At 42.1% G+C, this 18,681-nt stretch overlaps 1 protein-coding gene across 4 annotated transcripts in view; it reads right to left on the minus strand.

Moving 5' to 3' along the window:
* The window catches only part of Palld (palladin, cytoskeletal associated protein), a 386,960-nt gene that overhangs the window by 158,832 nt on the left and 209,447 nt on the right, over positions 1-18,681 (minus strand). For all 4 annotated transcript variants that reach the window (XM_076914188.1, XM_076914187.1, XM_076914189.1 and 1 more), the window contains one exon: positions 17,234-17,576. In XM_076914188.1, coding sequence (XP_076770303.1) covers positions 17,234-17,576 — 343 coding nt within the window. The remainder of the gene's footprint in view (positions 1-17,233; positions 17,577-18,681) is intronic.

Consider the following 18,681-nt stretch of genomic DNA (forward strand, 5'->3'; position numbering starts at 1 on the left):
AGCTGGATTTCTCCTGCAGGACCCCTCAATGCCCACCCCACCGACACCAAGAGAATGGTGCCACCCACAGTGGGCTGGCTCTTCCCATATCAGTTAACTTAATTAGCACAAATCCCTCCCAGACATGTTCACAGGCCTGATCCAAGATGTAGACAATCCTCCATTGTGGCTTTTTTTCCCCCAGGTGACTTTAGGTCCTATAAAACTGACAGTTAAAGCCAGCTATCACAAATCCTGGAGGCGGCCTGATAAATCGTGAGCATTTAGAGCAAACATGGGACAAACTCACTTCGATGTGTTATCCACGAGTGGATTATGTGTCCTGTTTCCTGTCTTTGACTTGTGGATGGGTCCTGTTATAAGCACCCCTCCCCCACTGCTCTTTCCCCCAGTCCTCTGGTTCTCTCTCCCTGTCTCTTGATCTCTCTTGTCAGCACATTTTTGACACTGAGGTCACATGTAATTTGGAAGTGCTCACTTGAGGGCCAGTCTCTCTGGATGTTTGTGAGCGTGTTGTGGCAGATGCCATTCCACTGTTTGTGAGCGCTCTCACAGCCATCTGGCTCCACCCAAGTTTATTCCTGATTTTTTTAACAGATAAAATAAGACAATGATCCTTTGCAAGTCCCGGAATGAGTTACGACTGGTCGCTGCTAGTCGTGGTGATTTCATTCCGCTTTGCCAGAGACCAACTTCCCAAACCTTTCTCAGAACTAAAACTTGTCCTGAGACACAATTATATGGGCAGTGATGGGTGAGGGAGGGGGCCTCACGAAATTCGTTGTGTCTGCCCTCACGCTCCTGGATTTGAAGAGTGCAGGGAAGATGTGGTGTCTGAGCAGATGCAGTCACTTTATAATCATGAGAGAAAGACCAAGAAACTCCCAAAGCACCCTGCCATCTCTGGGCTACTAGAGGAAGCCTAGGCCAACAATGCATATACACCCTATATGTGTGTGATATTGACCTACACACATATATATTACACATAGTGCAATTGAGCCACATAAACCATGTGATCATAAAATAAAAAAATATATATAAAAGTGTGCTCAGGGTAGACACCCTGTAGCAGGGTTCATTCTACACCAGGAGAAAATGGCCTGGTCTTACTCCATTACTTCTTTCTGATGTATGTTGGGTTAACCAGCAGAATGCCAGCCATTCATAGTAGCAGCTCCGCTCTTCACAGAGCGCCTACACACGTGGGTTACAAACATGGGAGGTAGTAGATGACAAGAAGAGAAACTCTGAGTCGAAATGGAGTCAGTTGTTCCCTGCCTTTCTAAATGACACATTTGGAGCAGCAGTTAGGTGCCAAACCCAAAGTTGAGAGTCGCTGCTGCTAGCTCCCTGCTCCCTGAGAATGTCCTGGAGAAAGTTCTCTCCCAACAGGACTGCCGACTCTGCAGGAGAAGGCAGGTTACAGGAGACCATCGAGGAGAAAGAAGAGAAAGAGAGGAAGAGCTTTGCAACTATAGAAAAGGAGTTTTAAAGTATGAATAGGGGAAGACTGTAGTGTCGCACATCTGTGATCGCCACACTCAGGAGGCTGAGGGAAGAGGATTGTGAGCTTGGGACTAGCCTGGGCTACAGAATCAGACTGTCTGTAGTACCATGGTTCAAACAGAGCCCAATAGAAATGAGATGCTTAGAGGAAGAAGACAGAGTGGCAGAAAGCAGAAGGATCACACGAATTTCCTGTGCTGTCATTGTGCTATGGTAAAGTGGTTCCTCTGAGTAAGGTGACAGGGAGGCCTTTTGCTCTCTGTTTCTCTCTCTCTCTCTCTCTCTCTCTCTCTCTCTCTCTCTCTCCATCTCCATCTCCATCTCTATCTCTCTCAGTGATTTTCCCACAGGAAAGTGATTTTCTCTAGATAGTGTCAAACCTCTGCACCTGCAGGTTCATTATCCCATTCAGCCAGTCACATGTTGAAACCATATGAGAGGGGGCAGGGAAAGCAACCATACCTGAGCCAAACAACTACAGGCTCTGCAAATCATTTTCGCTCAAATAACACCACTGGATGACCACTTACAAAGCAGTCAAAGCATGTTCAATACCATAAGTCAACAGTCATGGGGATACAAGGAGGTTGTATAAGGAAACCATACCATGCTGGATGAAGCACTGGATCCCAAGAGTTGCATGGAATCAATCCCCTGTGGCCATGGGACAATTCACCATCCTTTCTCCCCTGTAGCATCCTGGGTAGAAATACTGGGAGGCACGCATGAAATGGAGCTTATAAAGCAAAAACCTGGGCCCTAAGGAGGAGAGGGGGCAGAGGAAGGAGGATGCTAGTTGGGCAATGGGCAGTGTGTATAAAAGAGAAAACAGCATAGCTGTCTTGACCCTGTCTTTTGAACTCACTCAGTGGTCATGCTAATTATGTAGAAGAAAGATGAAGTTTAGGGGCAGCGGGCCTACAGGACAGGCTGCGAGAGCTCTTCAGCTCTTTGATGTTCAAGAAAATTATCTTGGCTTCCAAGAAACATCCCGTTATCAAGTTAGAGACAGACACCAGAACATTTCAATCCTCCTTGTTTGACTGGAACGTTCCTTCCTCTCCTGTCTGCTTTCCCTGACGACTCTTCTCTTTAATTTGGTTCTTGAAAGGATGGTGTTTTAGCTTTTGTTCCCTAATGCTTATTGTTTTCTGGCAAGCTTGTTTTTTATAGATTTTTTCCCCTCATGGAAGCTGACATTCAAAAACATCTACAGAAGCTGGTCCACGGCACAGGCTCCTGACACCATGAACAGTAGGAGAAAATTCGGCCTTGAACTTTGTCAAAGCTCCAAACTGAAATACACTCAAACTCAAAAGGAGAGAACAGGCAGTTATTTGGAACTGCGAACTGCACTATTTCTCCACCACAGCGCCATCCCAAACTTCTGCAAGGGAAATCAGTTAGGGAGGCACAGAGATTATGCCTAAGGCACTGCGGATGCTGCCAAGCCTCTGACAAACTCTCTGTCATTATTTTGTTATTTTGTGTGTATAGGAATTTGGCCTACTTTTATGTCCCTTGTGTTGTTCCTGGGGCCTGGAGAGGCTAGAAGAGGCAGTCAGACGCCCTAGAACTGAAGTTACAGACAGTGTGAGCCGTTGCATAAGTAAGAGAAATAAAAAGTGGGTTCTCCGGAAGAGCAACCAGTGTTCATAACCACGGACCCATCTGCCCAGGTTTCTAGGTACATGCTTGTAAAACATCTCCAAAGCTCATGATTTTACAAGAGTGGAACAATATTTAAGGTCATTATGGTTCATAGTTTTATTGACATCACTGTTCAAAACACGTTCTTTTTCCTTGGTTGCTAATGCCTACCTAAGTCAGGCTAATATTTTACAATTAAAAAGGAAGATTAATTGTACTCACCATAGTGGTGGTAATTGTCAACACTCTTCTCAAATTTTCAGGAAAAAAATGGGTTAGTTAAATGGTTAGTAGGACTTTTGTGAGAGTGTGTGTGAAATCAAGACTATGCTCTTGGGGCTGGTGAGGTGGCTCAGTGGTTAGGAGTTCTGGCTGTTCTTCCAGAGGACCTGGGTTTGATCCCATCACCCCCCATGAGAGCTTACAGCCTTCCACAGCTCAGGTTTCAGGAGTTCTGATGCCCTTTTCTGGCCTCTGAGGGAATCAGGCACATAGGTGGTGAATAGATATCCACACTCATAGAATAAAATAAAAATGTATATACTCCCACTATTTTATACCTAAGTATTATACATCTACTTTTTCTTTTTTCTTTTTTCATTTGTTTTGAGATAGTCCCTTCCTCTTTAGGTCAGGCTAGCCTGAAACTAATAGCAACCTTTCTGCCTATTTGTTTGTTTATTGCATTTGATAGAGTTTTGCTGTGTAGCCCAGGCTGACTTCCAGACTGCATAATCTCCTGCCTCAACCACCCAAGTACTGGGTTTACAAGTGGGTACCACCAAGCCTAGCTTCCTTTAAGGCTGCTTTATTGTTAAGCTGAAATGTATTTTAGGTCAGTCTCAGCCGTTCATTTGCCCCTGGGTAGCCCAAGGTTCAGTAAAAAAATGAGGACAAAAAGAGAAGGAAAATGATGATAGACACATGTCATTTTAATGTCTGAGAGCATCTCTAACTGCCCTTGCTCTTCCCAGCTCTTCTAAGTCCCCTGCTCACACCCCCTGGCCTTACAGAACATCCTGTTCTATTTTACTCCTCAAAACTAACTCCTACTACCCCTGCAGTTTCTGCTGCCAGTGATGTTTTTTGACATGGAGACAAGTAAAAGTGGAAGGATGATTTGTTAATAAATAAATAAATAAATAACCATCAGACTTCATTGTTCATGGTGACTTCTGCTTGAGGTAAACTTTACCTCAAATAATACACATTAAATTTATTCTGTTATAATAATTCAAGTCTTTCTTTGATCACCTTTAAGATTTTATTTTCAGATTTGGGGATATGCCTCAGTGCTTGCTTTAGGTTCCATGCAATGGGGGGGGGGGGGAACCAACCCACTATTTATAAATAAATATAAAATCAATCGATTACCTGGATATATGTGTAAAAAAAAAAAAAGAGAGAGAAAGTACAAGTTCAAGATAACTACAAGAAAATTTTCTTAAGCTTTGTTTTTGTTTTTTGTTTTTAGAACTGTCTCTCACTCTGTAGCCCAGGTTGGCCTGAAACTTACAACGATCCATCTCCTTTAGCCTCTCTAGTGCTGGAATTACAGGCATGAAACACCATACTCAGCTTTCCTAAGGTTTTTTTTTTCTTCTTCTTTTGCTTGTGGTGCATGTATGTGTGCGTCTCTCTCTCTCTCTCTCTCTCTCTCTCTCTCTCTCTCTCTCTCTCTCTCTGTGTGTGTGTGTGTATGAGTGTGTTTGCCCTCATGTATGCCAAGGAGTGCTGATAGAGATCACAGAATGACTACACAGAATTAGTTTTGCTCTTCCCTTTTCATACAGGCTCTAGGAATCAAACTCAGCTCACGAGTCTCTCCAGGCAAAGCTTTTACCCGCTGAGCCTTCTCTCTGTAGGCCCGACGTGGTGGAAGGATTTCTCTAACACCGTGGCTTGGATGATACAAGCAGGTCTATGTCAGCTTGCATACTGCTTTGTCCCAGCAATGAGATGCAGCAAAATGGGAAAAACCATGCTAATGATGCCTAGGCTGGGTGTTGAGACGCTTTGAGAGCTCCAGCCTTTCAACAAGTAAGGGTGGCACATATTTACGTTCCGCCCTTAGCCACTGGAGTGTAACATGTTCGTAAAACACACTTCCTAGTAACTTGCTAACTGTTTTCTGCATGACTTCATATCTAAACTTGTATAGGAGAACGAAGTCTGTCAACCTTTCTAACTGGCCAGCCATGTCCCTCTTTCTGATGTTTCATTTCGTAAAGTCCCTATATATCTGCATAATTTCTAGTAGCTCCAGGGTGAGTTGAATGAAAAGCAAATATTTCTCCTAGTTGGTCAATGGGTTTTCTAGTCACCTTTTTCCCTCCTCACTTTAAGGTAGTGGGAGAAAAAAAATATATAACATGGAAGGACTACCTGGTGGTTTTTTGCAAGGATTATAAGTCATCTACCCAGAAACTTGACATATGCCCAAGCAACAAAGGACTTACTGTTAACATTCTTGTAATAACAAAAACATTGTCTGGCCCTGTGGCATGTCCTGTGATGGACATTTTCCCATGTGACCACCATCCTGTGAAGTTGTCACTGCCATGATTTCACATTACGGACAAGGACACCATATCTGGGGGGCATCCACCAGCTTATCCAAGGTCACCTACCTATCAGGGTGGCAGAAGTCTGTCTGTGTCCTACACTGCTGTCTTTGACTGGTAAGAATCTTATTTAAAGACAAGTTTCCGAGGTCATAAACTGACACGTTTCTAAACGGTGCATTGAATGGCAGTGTTTATTTTTGTTTCTCCTTTAATACCTAAAAGAAACAGAGTAAAATAGAGTCGGTATGTCCCCTGGAATTAAGAGTGAGTGGATGAACCCACAATGACCTTGAAGGAGAGAGAAGAGATCCAGGAGTGTCCAGAGGGTGAGGTGAACATTGATACTAATTTGAACAAGGGAAACCTTGATTGCTGGATCCCTCCCAATGAGGAAGAAAAGGATGGGGTTGAAGCCCAGAGGGCAGGTTGACAGTTTGGAGAAGCAGCTCTATTCTCCATGCCTCCTAGCTAGGTAGCTAGTCAACAGCCCCCCCCCCTTTGCCACCCCCAAAGACAACAAGCTCATGTGAAGCTACACAGCCAGAACAGCTCCAGGCCCAGAAATGCTGGGCACAGCAGTGTATGGATGTTACTCAGTTGGTAGAATGCTTGCTACAGTGTACAAAGCCTTGGGTTGGATACCTAGCATCACATAAACTGGGCATGGTAGTACATGGCTGAAATCACAGCCCTGCGAGGTGAATTCATAACAATCAGAAGTTCTCCATTATCCTTAGCTACACAGGTAGTTAGAGACTAGCCTCTGACACAAGAGACTCTGTCTCATGAAGAAAAACAGAAAAGGAAGAAAGGAATTGAATAGATGTGTATTTAATTTTCATGCTAAAAGCTGAAAGCCAACCAGTTTCTATTGATGAGCTTTCAAATGCTGTCTGTCAAGCCCCTCCCCCTGCCTTTCCTAGTGTACAGGGTACCAGTTCACAAATTCCAATGCAGCATATAGTTGCGGTCCGGATTTTGGTGTCAAAGGTCATCAAATGGTTATGGAAAGCTTTGACCATGAAATGTAGCTTAAATAAACACAGACATAGAAGAGCTATAAAGAATGGAGATAACAGAGGGGAAAGGGTGGAAAGGGGAAAGAAAGGGTCACAGCACAATAGCCTTTCTCCTTAAAAAAAAAAAAAGCAGCGATTGTTATCTGTAATGAGAAAAAGAGCTCCCTGCACTGTAGTTAGGAAGCATAATAGGCTGAAATATAAAACAGAACAAGAAGGAAGAGTTGTGAGTTTTGAATCTGAACACACGACTTAGCGGGAGGACTAGAATCTGACTCAGAGTCAGCAGGAGGCCTAGAAGCCAAGCAAAGAAAGCTGCAGGAAGTAACACCAAAAATCCGCAAACAGTCAGGGGCTGCTGGAATGACTTGGAGCATAAGGGTGTTGACTGCTGAGCCTGCAAACCTGAGTTTAATCCCCAGGACCTCTGGTGTTAGAAAACAGACTCCCAGAAGTCCTCTGAGCATCATGTGTGCACCGAGGACTCAGGAGCACCCCCACACATAGACACACACAATAAATAAGTAAATATAGTAAAAAAATTAAACAGAGAGAGAAAGAAAGAGGCGAGATGCAGAGGAAGAGAAAGAGGAGGAGAAAGAGGAAGAGAGGAGGTAGAGGAAGTAGAATGAGCAAGAGAGAGGAAAGATGGTGAGGGTGAGGGAGAGGAAGGGAGGGGGAAGGAAAGGGGGAGGGGGACAGAGAGGGAGGGGGAAAGAGAGAGAGAGAGAGAGAGAGAGAAAGACTGACGGGTGGTATACTATGACTTGGATGGCTTTAGGATATTCCTCTTCCTGGCTTTTTCGTGTGGGTTCTGGAGACTGAGCTCAGATCTTCCAGCTTGTGTGAAAAGCACATTAACTGACTGAGCTAATTCTTCAGGGTTTTGTTTTTTTTTTGTTTTTGTTTTTGTTTTTGTTTTGTTTTTTGTTTTGAATCAGGGTTTCTTTGTGTAGCTCTGGGTGTCCAGGAACTTGCTCTGTAGACCTTGGTCACCTCAAACTCACAGAGATCTACCTGCCTCTATCTCCCGAGTGATGGAATTAAAGGGATGCATCACCACCACCCGGCCATTTAAGAGTCTTAACGTTACCTTATTACAAGTTTCAAATAGAGATAGTAGAAAAATAATATTTAAAGAGAAGACCTCTGATGACACAGGACTGAATTTGAGGCAGGAGGATAGATTACTGGAGGCCTGTATGGGATATAGAATCAGTTCAAGTCCAAGCTGGTCTGCAGGTAAGAAGTGGAAGGGGACCTGTGGATGTACAGGAGTCCAGAGCATGCCGGATGGCCTACATCCAGTCCTCAGTACAGACAGAAGACAGGATGAGGTCATGTGCTTCCAGAAAGGAAGAAAGAAAAAGTTCATATAGTAATGTCCAGAAGCTAGATGGGTATGACCTTTGCCATAGTGACACTAGACAGTGGAATCAGAAGGAATTATCCCAACATGTTAAAAAAAAAAAAACAAACAAACAAAAAAAAAAAAAAAACAAAAAAAAAAACAGTAATTCTCAACCAGCTAAGCTGTCAATTCAGGGCTGGCAGGGAGACATTTTCAGGTGAGTTAGGGTAGAAAGTCAATGCTCCACACCTTTTCTTCGAGAGCCGAGGGCAATGCTTTTTAGCAAAGGAGAGAAGAAAATGCAGTTACAGAATGGTGTCTGGGAATCAGAAGAGGAAAAGTCAAGCTGCAGTCCCAAGATGATGATAAGGGAAAGTCTCAGGGGGTGACAGACATCCCCAGGAGCATTTCCTACATTCAAGGGACAGCACTTGTACATGAAAATGTCATGAGGAAAATGAGGTTTAGAAAGATGCTGTAGAGTGCTTCTGTGGTCCCAGTGACACAAAGACAGAGACAGTTCAGTGGTCTTTCTGGAAGTCTTTCATAGCCTTTACACTTAATGATGACGGTGGGAAAGCACCACCTTGAAATTGTAGGTGAGGCATATGAATACCAGAATCCGACCTGTTTATAAACTATTTTGAGCAAAGAGAAGACCAGATCACTGTATTTGGAGACTGTGTCATTCAATTGCTTTACTGGCGACATATCAAGGGTTCTACATACTGTGTTACCTACTAAGGATGGATGTATACATCACTGCATTTAAATAACAGCAGATCAGAAGAGCACTGGAGAGGTGCAGCAGGAGCATAATAACAAAGACCTTGTTCAGTGTGAGTGCTAATCCTTAGTGATTAGCATCCTTTAAAGCCCTCTCAGTCTACAAGCATCCTGACAGTGCCCAAAAGGCATGAACCTGAAATACTCTGGCAGTAAGGCCTGAAGTTCTGATTGGAAATAACTTTCCTTGTGAGTTTCCTTGTGAGTAATGAAGCCAATGTGTGCTTACATTTAAAGGGGACCTGTCCAGCTACCCCGTTTTATGAGATATAAATATTTCATCAAACAAGTTAAATATGTATATTATTGTTATAAATCGAGTGAAAGAATATATAATTCTTTGCCACATATGGAAATGGTTTAAAAAGAAGAAGTGACATTGATTTCAGAGTTCACAAGGTTCATGTGTTTCTAAGCCCAGTCAAGGAAGGAAACAGTCATTCTTGGGTTCGCTAAGGAAACGAACTGTCTGCTTTTACACATGTAAGCCGAACCAACTAAAACAAGCCCGGTTGTCCCTAATGTTCTCACTGTCGGATGATATATTGGTTTAAATGAAAAACTCACATGTTCACAGAATTAAAAATAAATAAATAAATAATCGGCAGCCTAATACAGTTCAGTCTGCAGCAGACAGAAATAAATTCTCACAGAGTTGTAGACACAGAATGAAATTCAATAAATACAAATCAGGGAGTCATTAATTAAGAATAATTATCTTAAAAGAGCCAAACGTAGGAAATAAGCTGGTTTAATAAAACCTCAGTCCAGGGTCTCATTTGGCTAGAAGAGAGTCAGTAATGACAAAAATCAATCATGGTGCTGAAATGTAATGAAATAAATAGGGGTGCAAAAAGAAATGGAAATTATATTGGCTAAGGCCCCCACTGGTGCCTCACCAGGGACAGTCTTAGTCACTCTTTGTTGGAAGAAAGTAATCCCAGGATTATGCCTGGCACACCTCCCAGGTGCAATTCTCATCCCTATGATTTTCTGATTTTTTTCCGACTGTCCTTCATTCAGAGTCATCCTCTGGAGCCATTTTCTAGATCCTTCTATTGCTTTGGAATCTCTTGACTTTTTCTAACCTGCTTTGTCTGTATTGAAACCTGGCATTCCCCAGGGATGCTGCTAGCCCTTTAGGGTCCCCGAGCAGGCACTTTCTGCCTGTCACATGCTTCCTACAGCCACCTTTCAACGTCTGCTTCCCCTGTGAAGTTCTTGCACTCCACCTATAATCACGATCTTTCCTGTTTCTACCAACAACCTTGGCCACTTCCTCACTTTTCTCAATGAGTTTGCTATCTAGCCCTTGGGCTTGTGCCATCACTCTTGGCCACCACCCATGCCAATGTTCCCTCTAGCTTCTTGATCTGCTGGACAATTCATTTCCCCGTATGCCCGTGACCTTCATTTCCACTTGAACTTCCCACTCAAACTGATATGTCTTAAGTTCTCACTTTACGTGGGAGACCCTTGTCTCTGGATTGTGAACTTAGCTAGTCCCCTGCTTTGGTTGTCACTGGTGTTCCTTTCCATGGCTTCCAATCTCACCCTGTCTCAAAGCAGCTGTGCTTCTGGAATAACATTCATTAACTTGGAATCTCGGCCTCTTCTCTTTGCAAGGCTTTCCCCTTTATCTTTATGTCTTCTCTGATTCTGTGCACTGCATGTACGATGTTTTGAATGGCGCTCTTTAAGGATATTCAGATTCAGTATAGCAGTACCCTTACAGTTCCAGGCTTGCCAACTCTACACATTTTCTGTTTCTCCCCCTCTAAATGCTAGTGCTGGCTGGTACAAAGCCACTGAAAGAGTGCCCTGAATTTAATATGGGTCTCTATTACTTTCAGATAGGCTCTCCTCATTGCTGGGAAATAAGAATTTCCTCATCTACATTCGTTACCTTTACTCATTATTCTCGATAGCCTAATTTGGTCTTCATAATTCAAAAGACTTATTCATTTAATCTTGTATTTTCATTGCATGTTTATTGTATTATTATTCTAATCTTGCATTTTTGCTTGCATGTGTATATACTAGGAGTGTGCCTGAGAGTGCCCAAGGAGGCCAGATCCCCTGGATCTAGAGTTATGAATGGCTGAATAAGAGCCAAAGGTGCTGTGAACCGTTAAGCCATCTCCCTTGCCCAATTCTTGGTTGTATTTCTATGTAGCTTTATCTTAGCTATCTCCCCGTTAAAAATGTCTTATCAGGAGGTACTATAGCTTCAACTTTGTAGTTACCAAAGGAAGTCTTATACACCTTTAGACCAGGTAAGATGAAAATGTTGAAGAATATTACCATCCTGTCTGTGTTCTTTCATGTAAACCACCAAATCCTTGAGGTTGAATATATTGTGGTTTTTGGGAAGAGGTGGAGAGTACTTCTTCTGACATAAATAGGGCACCTGTGAGTATTTAATACACACCAAGTAAGATTCTGAGCTAACAAGCAAGGATTCAGACTAATGGAAATGCACGTGCACACTGAAGTTAGCAAGTAACTGTTGTAACTGAGTAGTATGATCCTGTGCTATGAATGTGACCCTGCTTTAGAGCCAGTATTTTCATGAAAAAAAAAAAAAAAAAAAAAAACTAGAGGAAAAACTATATCCAAATGTTATTTCTTAGTTAAAAGTTCATACTTCAGGAAGTTTCTTGATTAGGCTTCCCGCCTCAGGGAGGGGTTGTTTCAGAAGAGATCCAACACTAACACTGTTAATGTAAAGTTGTCACCACAGGGTATTTATAAAGAGGCTGTATGTCCAGATGGCCAGCTGGTCTACCTGGGGCCATCCATCGTCTCTGTTCCACTCTTTCCTGATCCCGTTGGATGAGTGTGTATGTGTGCTTTTATTTCTGCCTCTAATGTTTCTGCTCCTTTTCCCTCTAATGTTATTCTGAAGGTCCCTTTGATTCTATGCTTTTCATTTTTACTATTATTAAACTGCTCGGGGGACAATAAAAGTCACTTAAGCAGAAATGTAAGCTGATGCATATTGACTTTTTAAAATCAAAGGTAAAATAATTCACCTTGTAAATATTGACCCTAGAAGAAAAGTATTTTGGATTGCACTGAATTCAAATCCACAGATTTTTTTTAAAAAAATAAAATCTGTATCAAGTTAAAAGGTGTGTGTGTGTGTGTGTGTGTATGTATGTATATATATATATATATATATATATATATATATATGTGTATATATGTGTATTTTCTCTACCAAAATCATCCTGGCAATCACTAGGCTTTAGATTACTCAAAGGTAATGCTCTTATCTCTTTCATCTTTGAGTCCAGAATTTCCTAGCATTTTGCAGGCACTCAAAATAGTGAGAAAAGGACACGGTCTGGATTTAGAGTATCTTCGTGTGCATTTAAGCATCTTTTCACTGCTGCCTGATGGTTACAAGCCTCTGGCTATTTGCAACACATACTTTTCTCTACACAGTTTTGCTTTCCTTCACCCTCCTTGCCCTTCATGTTTTGTTTTGCTTTTGAATCTACCAAGTAAGGCTTCTGGTAAACAGAATCTGGGAAACCAATTTTGTTGTATTGTCAAGGGCAATATAATGAGATCTTGAACCCTAACTAGGAGAGGTTAAAGGATGGAGAAATGTTCTGCTTTTTAAGTTATGCCACCCAAGCCACACACTGGAGTTTGAGCTTTGGTCCAACATAAACAGGCCAGGAAGGGAGTAGCACAGAAGTCTGCAACCTTTCATCAGAGTCTGTAATCTGATAGGCTAACACATCGAGTATGCACACCTTGAGATGACAGTTTGATTATCCCCAGGCCAACTAACACTGTAAGTGTTTGCTAGAGACTTGGCCTGTCACCTCTTTTCAGATGGCTAATTTTCTCCCCAGCGTTTCAAAGCAAGGCAACAATCAAATGAAAAATGGAAAAATGAAGAAAGGAGTTAAGTAACTGGGTGAATTTTTCTACTGTGATTCTAGTATGAGAGAAATGTGTTTCTATTTATTCTGTACCTTCCATACTGTGTGTGTGTGTGTGTGTGTGTGTGTGTGTGTGTGTGTGTGAGAGAGAGAGAGAGAGAGAGAGAGAGAGAGAGAGAGAGAGAGAGTTGTGCTAGTATGGATGTGTTACATGCATGTTTCTGTGTGTAGAGGTCAGAGGAGTAGGTTGATAGCATATGTTTATTCTTAGTTGTTCTTCATGTTCTTTTTGAGACAGGGTGTTGAACTGAACCCAAGGCTCATTATTTAGCTAGACTTTCTGGTCAATGAGTTTCATGGACCACCTGTCTCCATCTGCCACTCTAATGCTGAGGTTCCAGGAGTGTATCACCATATCTGGCACTTTACATGGGTTCAGGAGGTCTGAACTCAGGTTTGCACAGGCATTCTACTCACTGAGCCATTTCTCTAGCTCTATTTTATTTTATTTTATTTTATTTTATTTTTTTATTTTTTTTTATTTTTTTGAGATAAAGTTCCTTGTTTAGGTCAAGCCCATACTGGTCTTGACCAGCAATGTAGCTGAAGAGGACCTTGAATCTCTAATCCTCTTACCTATACCTTCTAAGTGCTGGGATCACAGGCATAGACATTCATGCCCATTTTGATGCTGTGATAGACAGAATTCAGGGCTTTGTGCATGTAAGCTAAATACTTGACCAAGTGAGTGACATCTACAGGTCCTCACATGGGACTTTTGCGGAATTTTTCATATCCATTCAGTCATTAACAGACGAGGAGACGAACATTAGCAATTAGAGGTGTATTATAAAGGAGAACAACTCTGGAACCGGTGGTGTTTGAAGATAGAAGTCTTAGAAATATTTACAGAAAAATTAAATGGAACAAATGAGGTGGCTTTAAAACTAGGAGCTCTTTCTCTCGTTACTTGCTTTTCTCTTGTTTTATTCACTCAAAAATATTTATGAACATCTACTACATAAGACCAAATGGAGGCAAGGAAGGCCCCTACTCTCAAAGGGACATCAGCATACAAAGGCAATAGCAAGTAAATGACCATCAGAAGCAACTATGTACATTACAGTAAGTAAAGGGGAAGCTGGCTCCTTTAGATTGGGTGGCTGGGGAAGGGGATGACATTAAGTTGAGATTTGATAGGCAAGCAGAGGCCAGCTTTTATCACATCCCAAAAGTAGAACATTCCAGACAAAGGAACAATTTGTACTCGACTGTGTGTGTAGGAGTGTGTATGTGTGTGTGTGTGGGGGGGGGGGGGGAAGGGCATAAGGAGCCTCAAACAATAGCCAGATACAGTTAAGTTGCTGATAAAACCTGACACTAGTCACTATTCCCCCTATCTCTCTCTCAAACACACTATCTCTAATTCTTATATATGCAACAACAAAAAAAAAAAACATTTCTCTATTTCAAATAGTTACCAACTATATGAAGACATAACTTTAGTCTTAAGATACTAGCTACCTTGATACTGTAGTCTGATTCAGTTTCTGGGACAAACACCATGAGCAGAAACAAGTTAGGAGAGGAACAGTTTTATTTTAGCAGACATGTCACAGTTCATCACTGAGGGAAGTCAGGGCTGGAACTCAAGCAGGAACATGAACCAGAAATGATGGAAAGAGCTACTTGTTGGTTTCTCAGGTTCATGCTTAGCTAGCTTTCCTTTACACCAAGGACCAAGTGCCAGGGAATGGCACTGCCCACAGTGGGCTAGGCCCTCCTACATCAAATAGCAATCAAGAGAATTCCTCACAGACAGACTCTTGGGCTAATCTAATCCCGGCAATATCTTTCTAAGATGAATCTTAGCTATGTCAAGTTGATGGTTAAATCCAACTAGGATACTTGCTGCGAAAGAATTTTTAGGATATATCTCTCCCTTGAGACAAGATTTTCAGAAACAATGGGGTATCTAAGTCTTGGTACAGATAGAGAAAGACAATTTTTTTTATTATTGCCAAATATAGAAAGACTAATTTAACAAGAATTTGTTTTTACTTCAACATGGAAAATACTAATCCTATTCTCATTTTTATTTTAGAGACTAGAGAAAGAACAGGAGCAAAGAGAGCTGTTGAATTAACATGGAAAATTTTTTTTCAACCATCTCACTATCTCACTTTTATGGCCACGTGTGTATTTTTGGCACTCCACTGGAAAGTAAGCATTTTATCTGCTGACCTGCTTGTTTCCGGGTGTAAGCATCATCCCTCATTAACCCCCACTTTGATTTCTCATGTTGCTAGTTGTGTACATTTTGATTGTACCTCCTGCCCACAAGAAAGAAGAGGAAGACAGAAGAGGAGAGAACTAGATGGGGCTTGGAAACAGCACGTTGTGATTTCTGCATTGATTAGTTAAATTTAGGAGTTTAAGTACAGGGGCAAACATGACCAGCCATTCCCTGATGCTTTGCCACACCTATTGAGTCTGGTACTCACACATTTACTATGGATTCCAGGCAGAACTACACATTTGAAACCTGAGCTTTTTTTTTTCGTTTCTTTTCCTTTCTTTTCTTTTCTTTTTTTTTTTAATGCTGAGAATCCAAAATTTTAACTTTGAGATATACATTTCTTTTGATGCTTTGGGCATTGTTTGTAGAGAAAAGACCCAGTAATAGACTTAATTGGTACGAAGCTAGAATGAAACAGTCACTAAGATGAGTTTATGGTCCTTTCTCCCTGTTTGCCTCTGAGAAGATACGATTTAAGCAAATTATGTCATCACCTTTGAAACTTGTTCTTGAGCTACTCAACCTTTTAATAGCTACAGGATTATTATTTTTGTTTTGTTTTTGTAGATAAGGCCTCATCATGCAGGCAAGCCCAGTGATACAGCTGAAAGCTGAAGAGCTGTTGAAATGCCTGAGAGAAGGAGGAGTGTCACGGCTCCTCCTGTTTTCTCTCTTGTGATTTACACCTGAGTTATGATGCCCATTAGAGGAGAAACACTCCACCGGATCAAGAGCACAGTCAGGACCTCCTCATTAAACACATCTGCCCTTCCCTAGAGAAGTGGTCTCTGTTTCAGTAAAGGCACTACAAACGTGAAACAAGTCAGAGGTGGCAATTTAATTTTATGGCTGGTGCTCTAAGAATGTAAATCTCTTTTTATGGACCATTTTTCTTTTCTATTTTCTCTTATTTATTTATTTATTTATTTATTTATTTTCTCAGTGAGGACACAGGTCTTTCATAATGTTACACATAAACCTGGCCAGTAGCTCTCCCACCTTAAACAGAGACACCAGAACAATGCAAAGTGAAATGCTGGCTAGCAGTGCATAGCTTGCTACCGGCACCTTCTAAGACCGCCAGAAGGTTGCTTTTATAAAACTGCCTCCCCACTTGGTGAGGTGTTCTTTGAGTTGGTTTGCATCTGGCAGCAGTCCCTGAAAGCCCTTGTCAAACAACATAGTGATGTGTAAATGTAAGGTTGTCACTCCAGTTCGAGCTTCTAAGCAGCTGATCACAGACTGAAGAACATTAAGTATTTACCACTAAGGGAGCAAAGAACTCAGGTGTGAAGAAGCCTTTCTATTCCAAGTCAAAACCATCACACATGGCAGGGAGTCGAGAGGTTTTCTTGGATGGAGCAGTTTCATCTCAAGGAAATGGGATCCAGTAGGGAATGTGTACATTTCCACCAACCCGCCTTAGGGAACAATTAAGAACTGTTTGGCTATGACGAGAGACTTTGAGTTCTAGTCCTGTTTCTTTCTCTCTCTCTCTCTCTCTCTCTCTCTCTCTCTCTCTCTCTTTCTCTCTCTCTCTCTCTCACTTCGTAATGGCTGCATTCATGACACTTGCCCCATAGTGCCAATGGAAACAGCTCATGCAAGACTTATTATCCTGAGAGAATAATAGAAATCAAACATGAATGGTGGAAGCGTGCAGACAAGGAGGCTGAGCTGTGATGGCCACTCGTCCACCTGACAAGCCTGTCTCTGCTTTTCATCTCTTGGCCAGGATGAGCCACTGGGTTCCCACTCCTCCTTTCTACTTTCCCCCTTCTGTTCACATCTGTGCTTTCCTATTGATTCCTCCAGCTGAAAAGTTTGCCCTTGGTTTAATAGAGGACTCCAAGGAGTTCCCTTCTCCATCCTGCATGGAGAGCAGTTACACCCTGCCACAAACTGGAAGGCAGTGCCCCTCTTAGATTCTTTCAAAGCTTCTAGCAGAGGGCCATTTACCTTCTTTATTTTAAATATTCTTTGTATTTTTGAAGGAGTTCACTTGGCAGCCAGGTCACCTCAGCTAAGGACAACTTGCCTGCAGTAGGGGTGCTGTGCCACACCATCCAGTCCAGGAGAAAGCTTTCTTCTAACCAGAGAGGAAATTACACAGGGATATGGAACATATTATAAAGCCATGCAGAAATACTCACAGTTTGGGTTTGGCAAGGAGAGGTGGTGGTTCCTTAGTGGGTGAAAGCAGGGCAGCTGGTGTTGGAGGAGATTTATTGCCATAAGCTTTGCCGTTAATCAGCCCGTTGACTCCATGGCTGGGGTGGACTCCGTTGGCCTCCGTCTCTGCAGAATTGAATTGCATTTGAAGGGCTGCCATGGTAAATCCTAAATTGGGGCTGTTCACCTGCTGGATTTCAGATGGTTTCTGGGATCCCAGCTCATAGGAGTCTGTCTCCAGGATCGGAGGGGGAGGTGGAAAGTGTTGGAAGTGATCACTGTTGGGTTCTCCGGTTGAGTCATAACTACAGTTCTCAGTGTTGGCTAAGGAGGGGGGGGGGACAGAGAAAAAAAAATAAATTGCTACCCATTCAACAGATGCTTTTCATATGCACAGACTGTGGCGGTTTGAATATGCTTGGCCCAGGGAGTGGCACAATTAGGAGGTGTGGCCTTGCTAAAGTAGGTGTGGCCTTGTTGGAGGAAGTGTGTCACATTTGGGGGTGGGCTTTGAGATCTTCCTCCTAGCTGCTTGGAAGTCAGTCTTCTCTTGTTTGCCTTCAGTACAAGATGTAGAACTCTCTGCTCCTCCAGAGCCATCCCTGCCCGGATGCTGCCATGTTTCCCACCATGATGATAATAGGCTGAACCTCAAAACCAGTTAAGGCAGCCCCAATTAAATGTAGTCCTTTGTAAGAGTTGCCTTGGTAATGGTGTCTCTTCACAGCAATGGAAACTCCAAGCAAGACATAAACCCAGTGGGAGTTCCTTGCATGTCATTAGGGAAGGAATACTCCACTGCTGTCATGGGATGTTGGAGTATTGCTAGCCTCATGTCCTTGTTTTAAGTGGCTACTACCTGCCTCCAGATTGAGCTCATCTGTAGAAAAACACCCTACTGATTCTTTAACACAGAGCGTTAGGAGCTTCAGATATGGTATCATCAAATATGACATTGCAAACAGTGTCAACCTAAATACTTCATCCTCTCACTCCCAGGTTAAGAATCCTGTCAGATATCTATCCGATCCATTCTCACTGAAAGCACTCAAGGTCTGAAAAGGCTCATGCAACCTTGCCTTCTAAAGCTATGGGGAGAAAAGTTCTGAATCTAAGTGAAATTCTTGAAACTCTTCTGAGTGTTTAGAAAATTTTCATGTCAGATAGGAAGTTATGTTGTCTCAACTATAACTTAGTCAAAAACAGATTTTAAAAGATTACTCTCTATAAAGGAAATGAATCTTGAAGTCATACCCTTTCTGAATAATTTTTCTGAGAGCCCAGCAGACCTTCTAGTGTATCAAGAAATGCTTATTGAGGTAAGTAGAAAATCAAACATTTTATTGACAGTGTTTGTCATATAGGAGACGGATGTGAAAAAGTATTACAATTTCAGGTTTTGCCTCTCAAACTGACAGAGTCTAGTTTT

This window comes from Arvicanthis niloticus, chromosome 16 (assembly GCF_011762505.2).
Source record: "Arvicanthis niloticus isolate mArvNil1 chromosome 16, mArvNil1.pat.X, whole genome shotgun sequence".
Lineage (NCBI taxonomy): Eukaryota > Metazoa > Chordata > Mammalia > Rodentia > Muridae > Arvicanthis > Arvicanthis niloticus.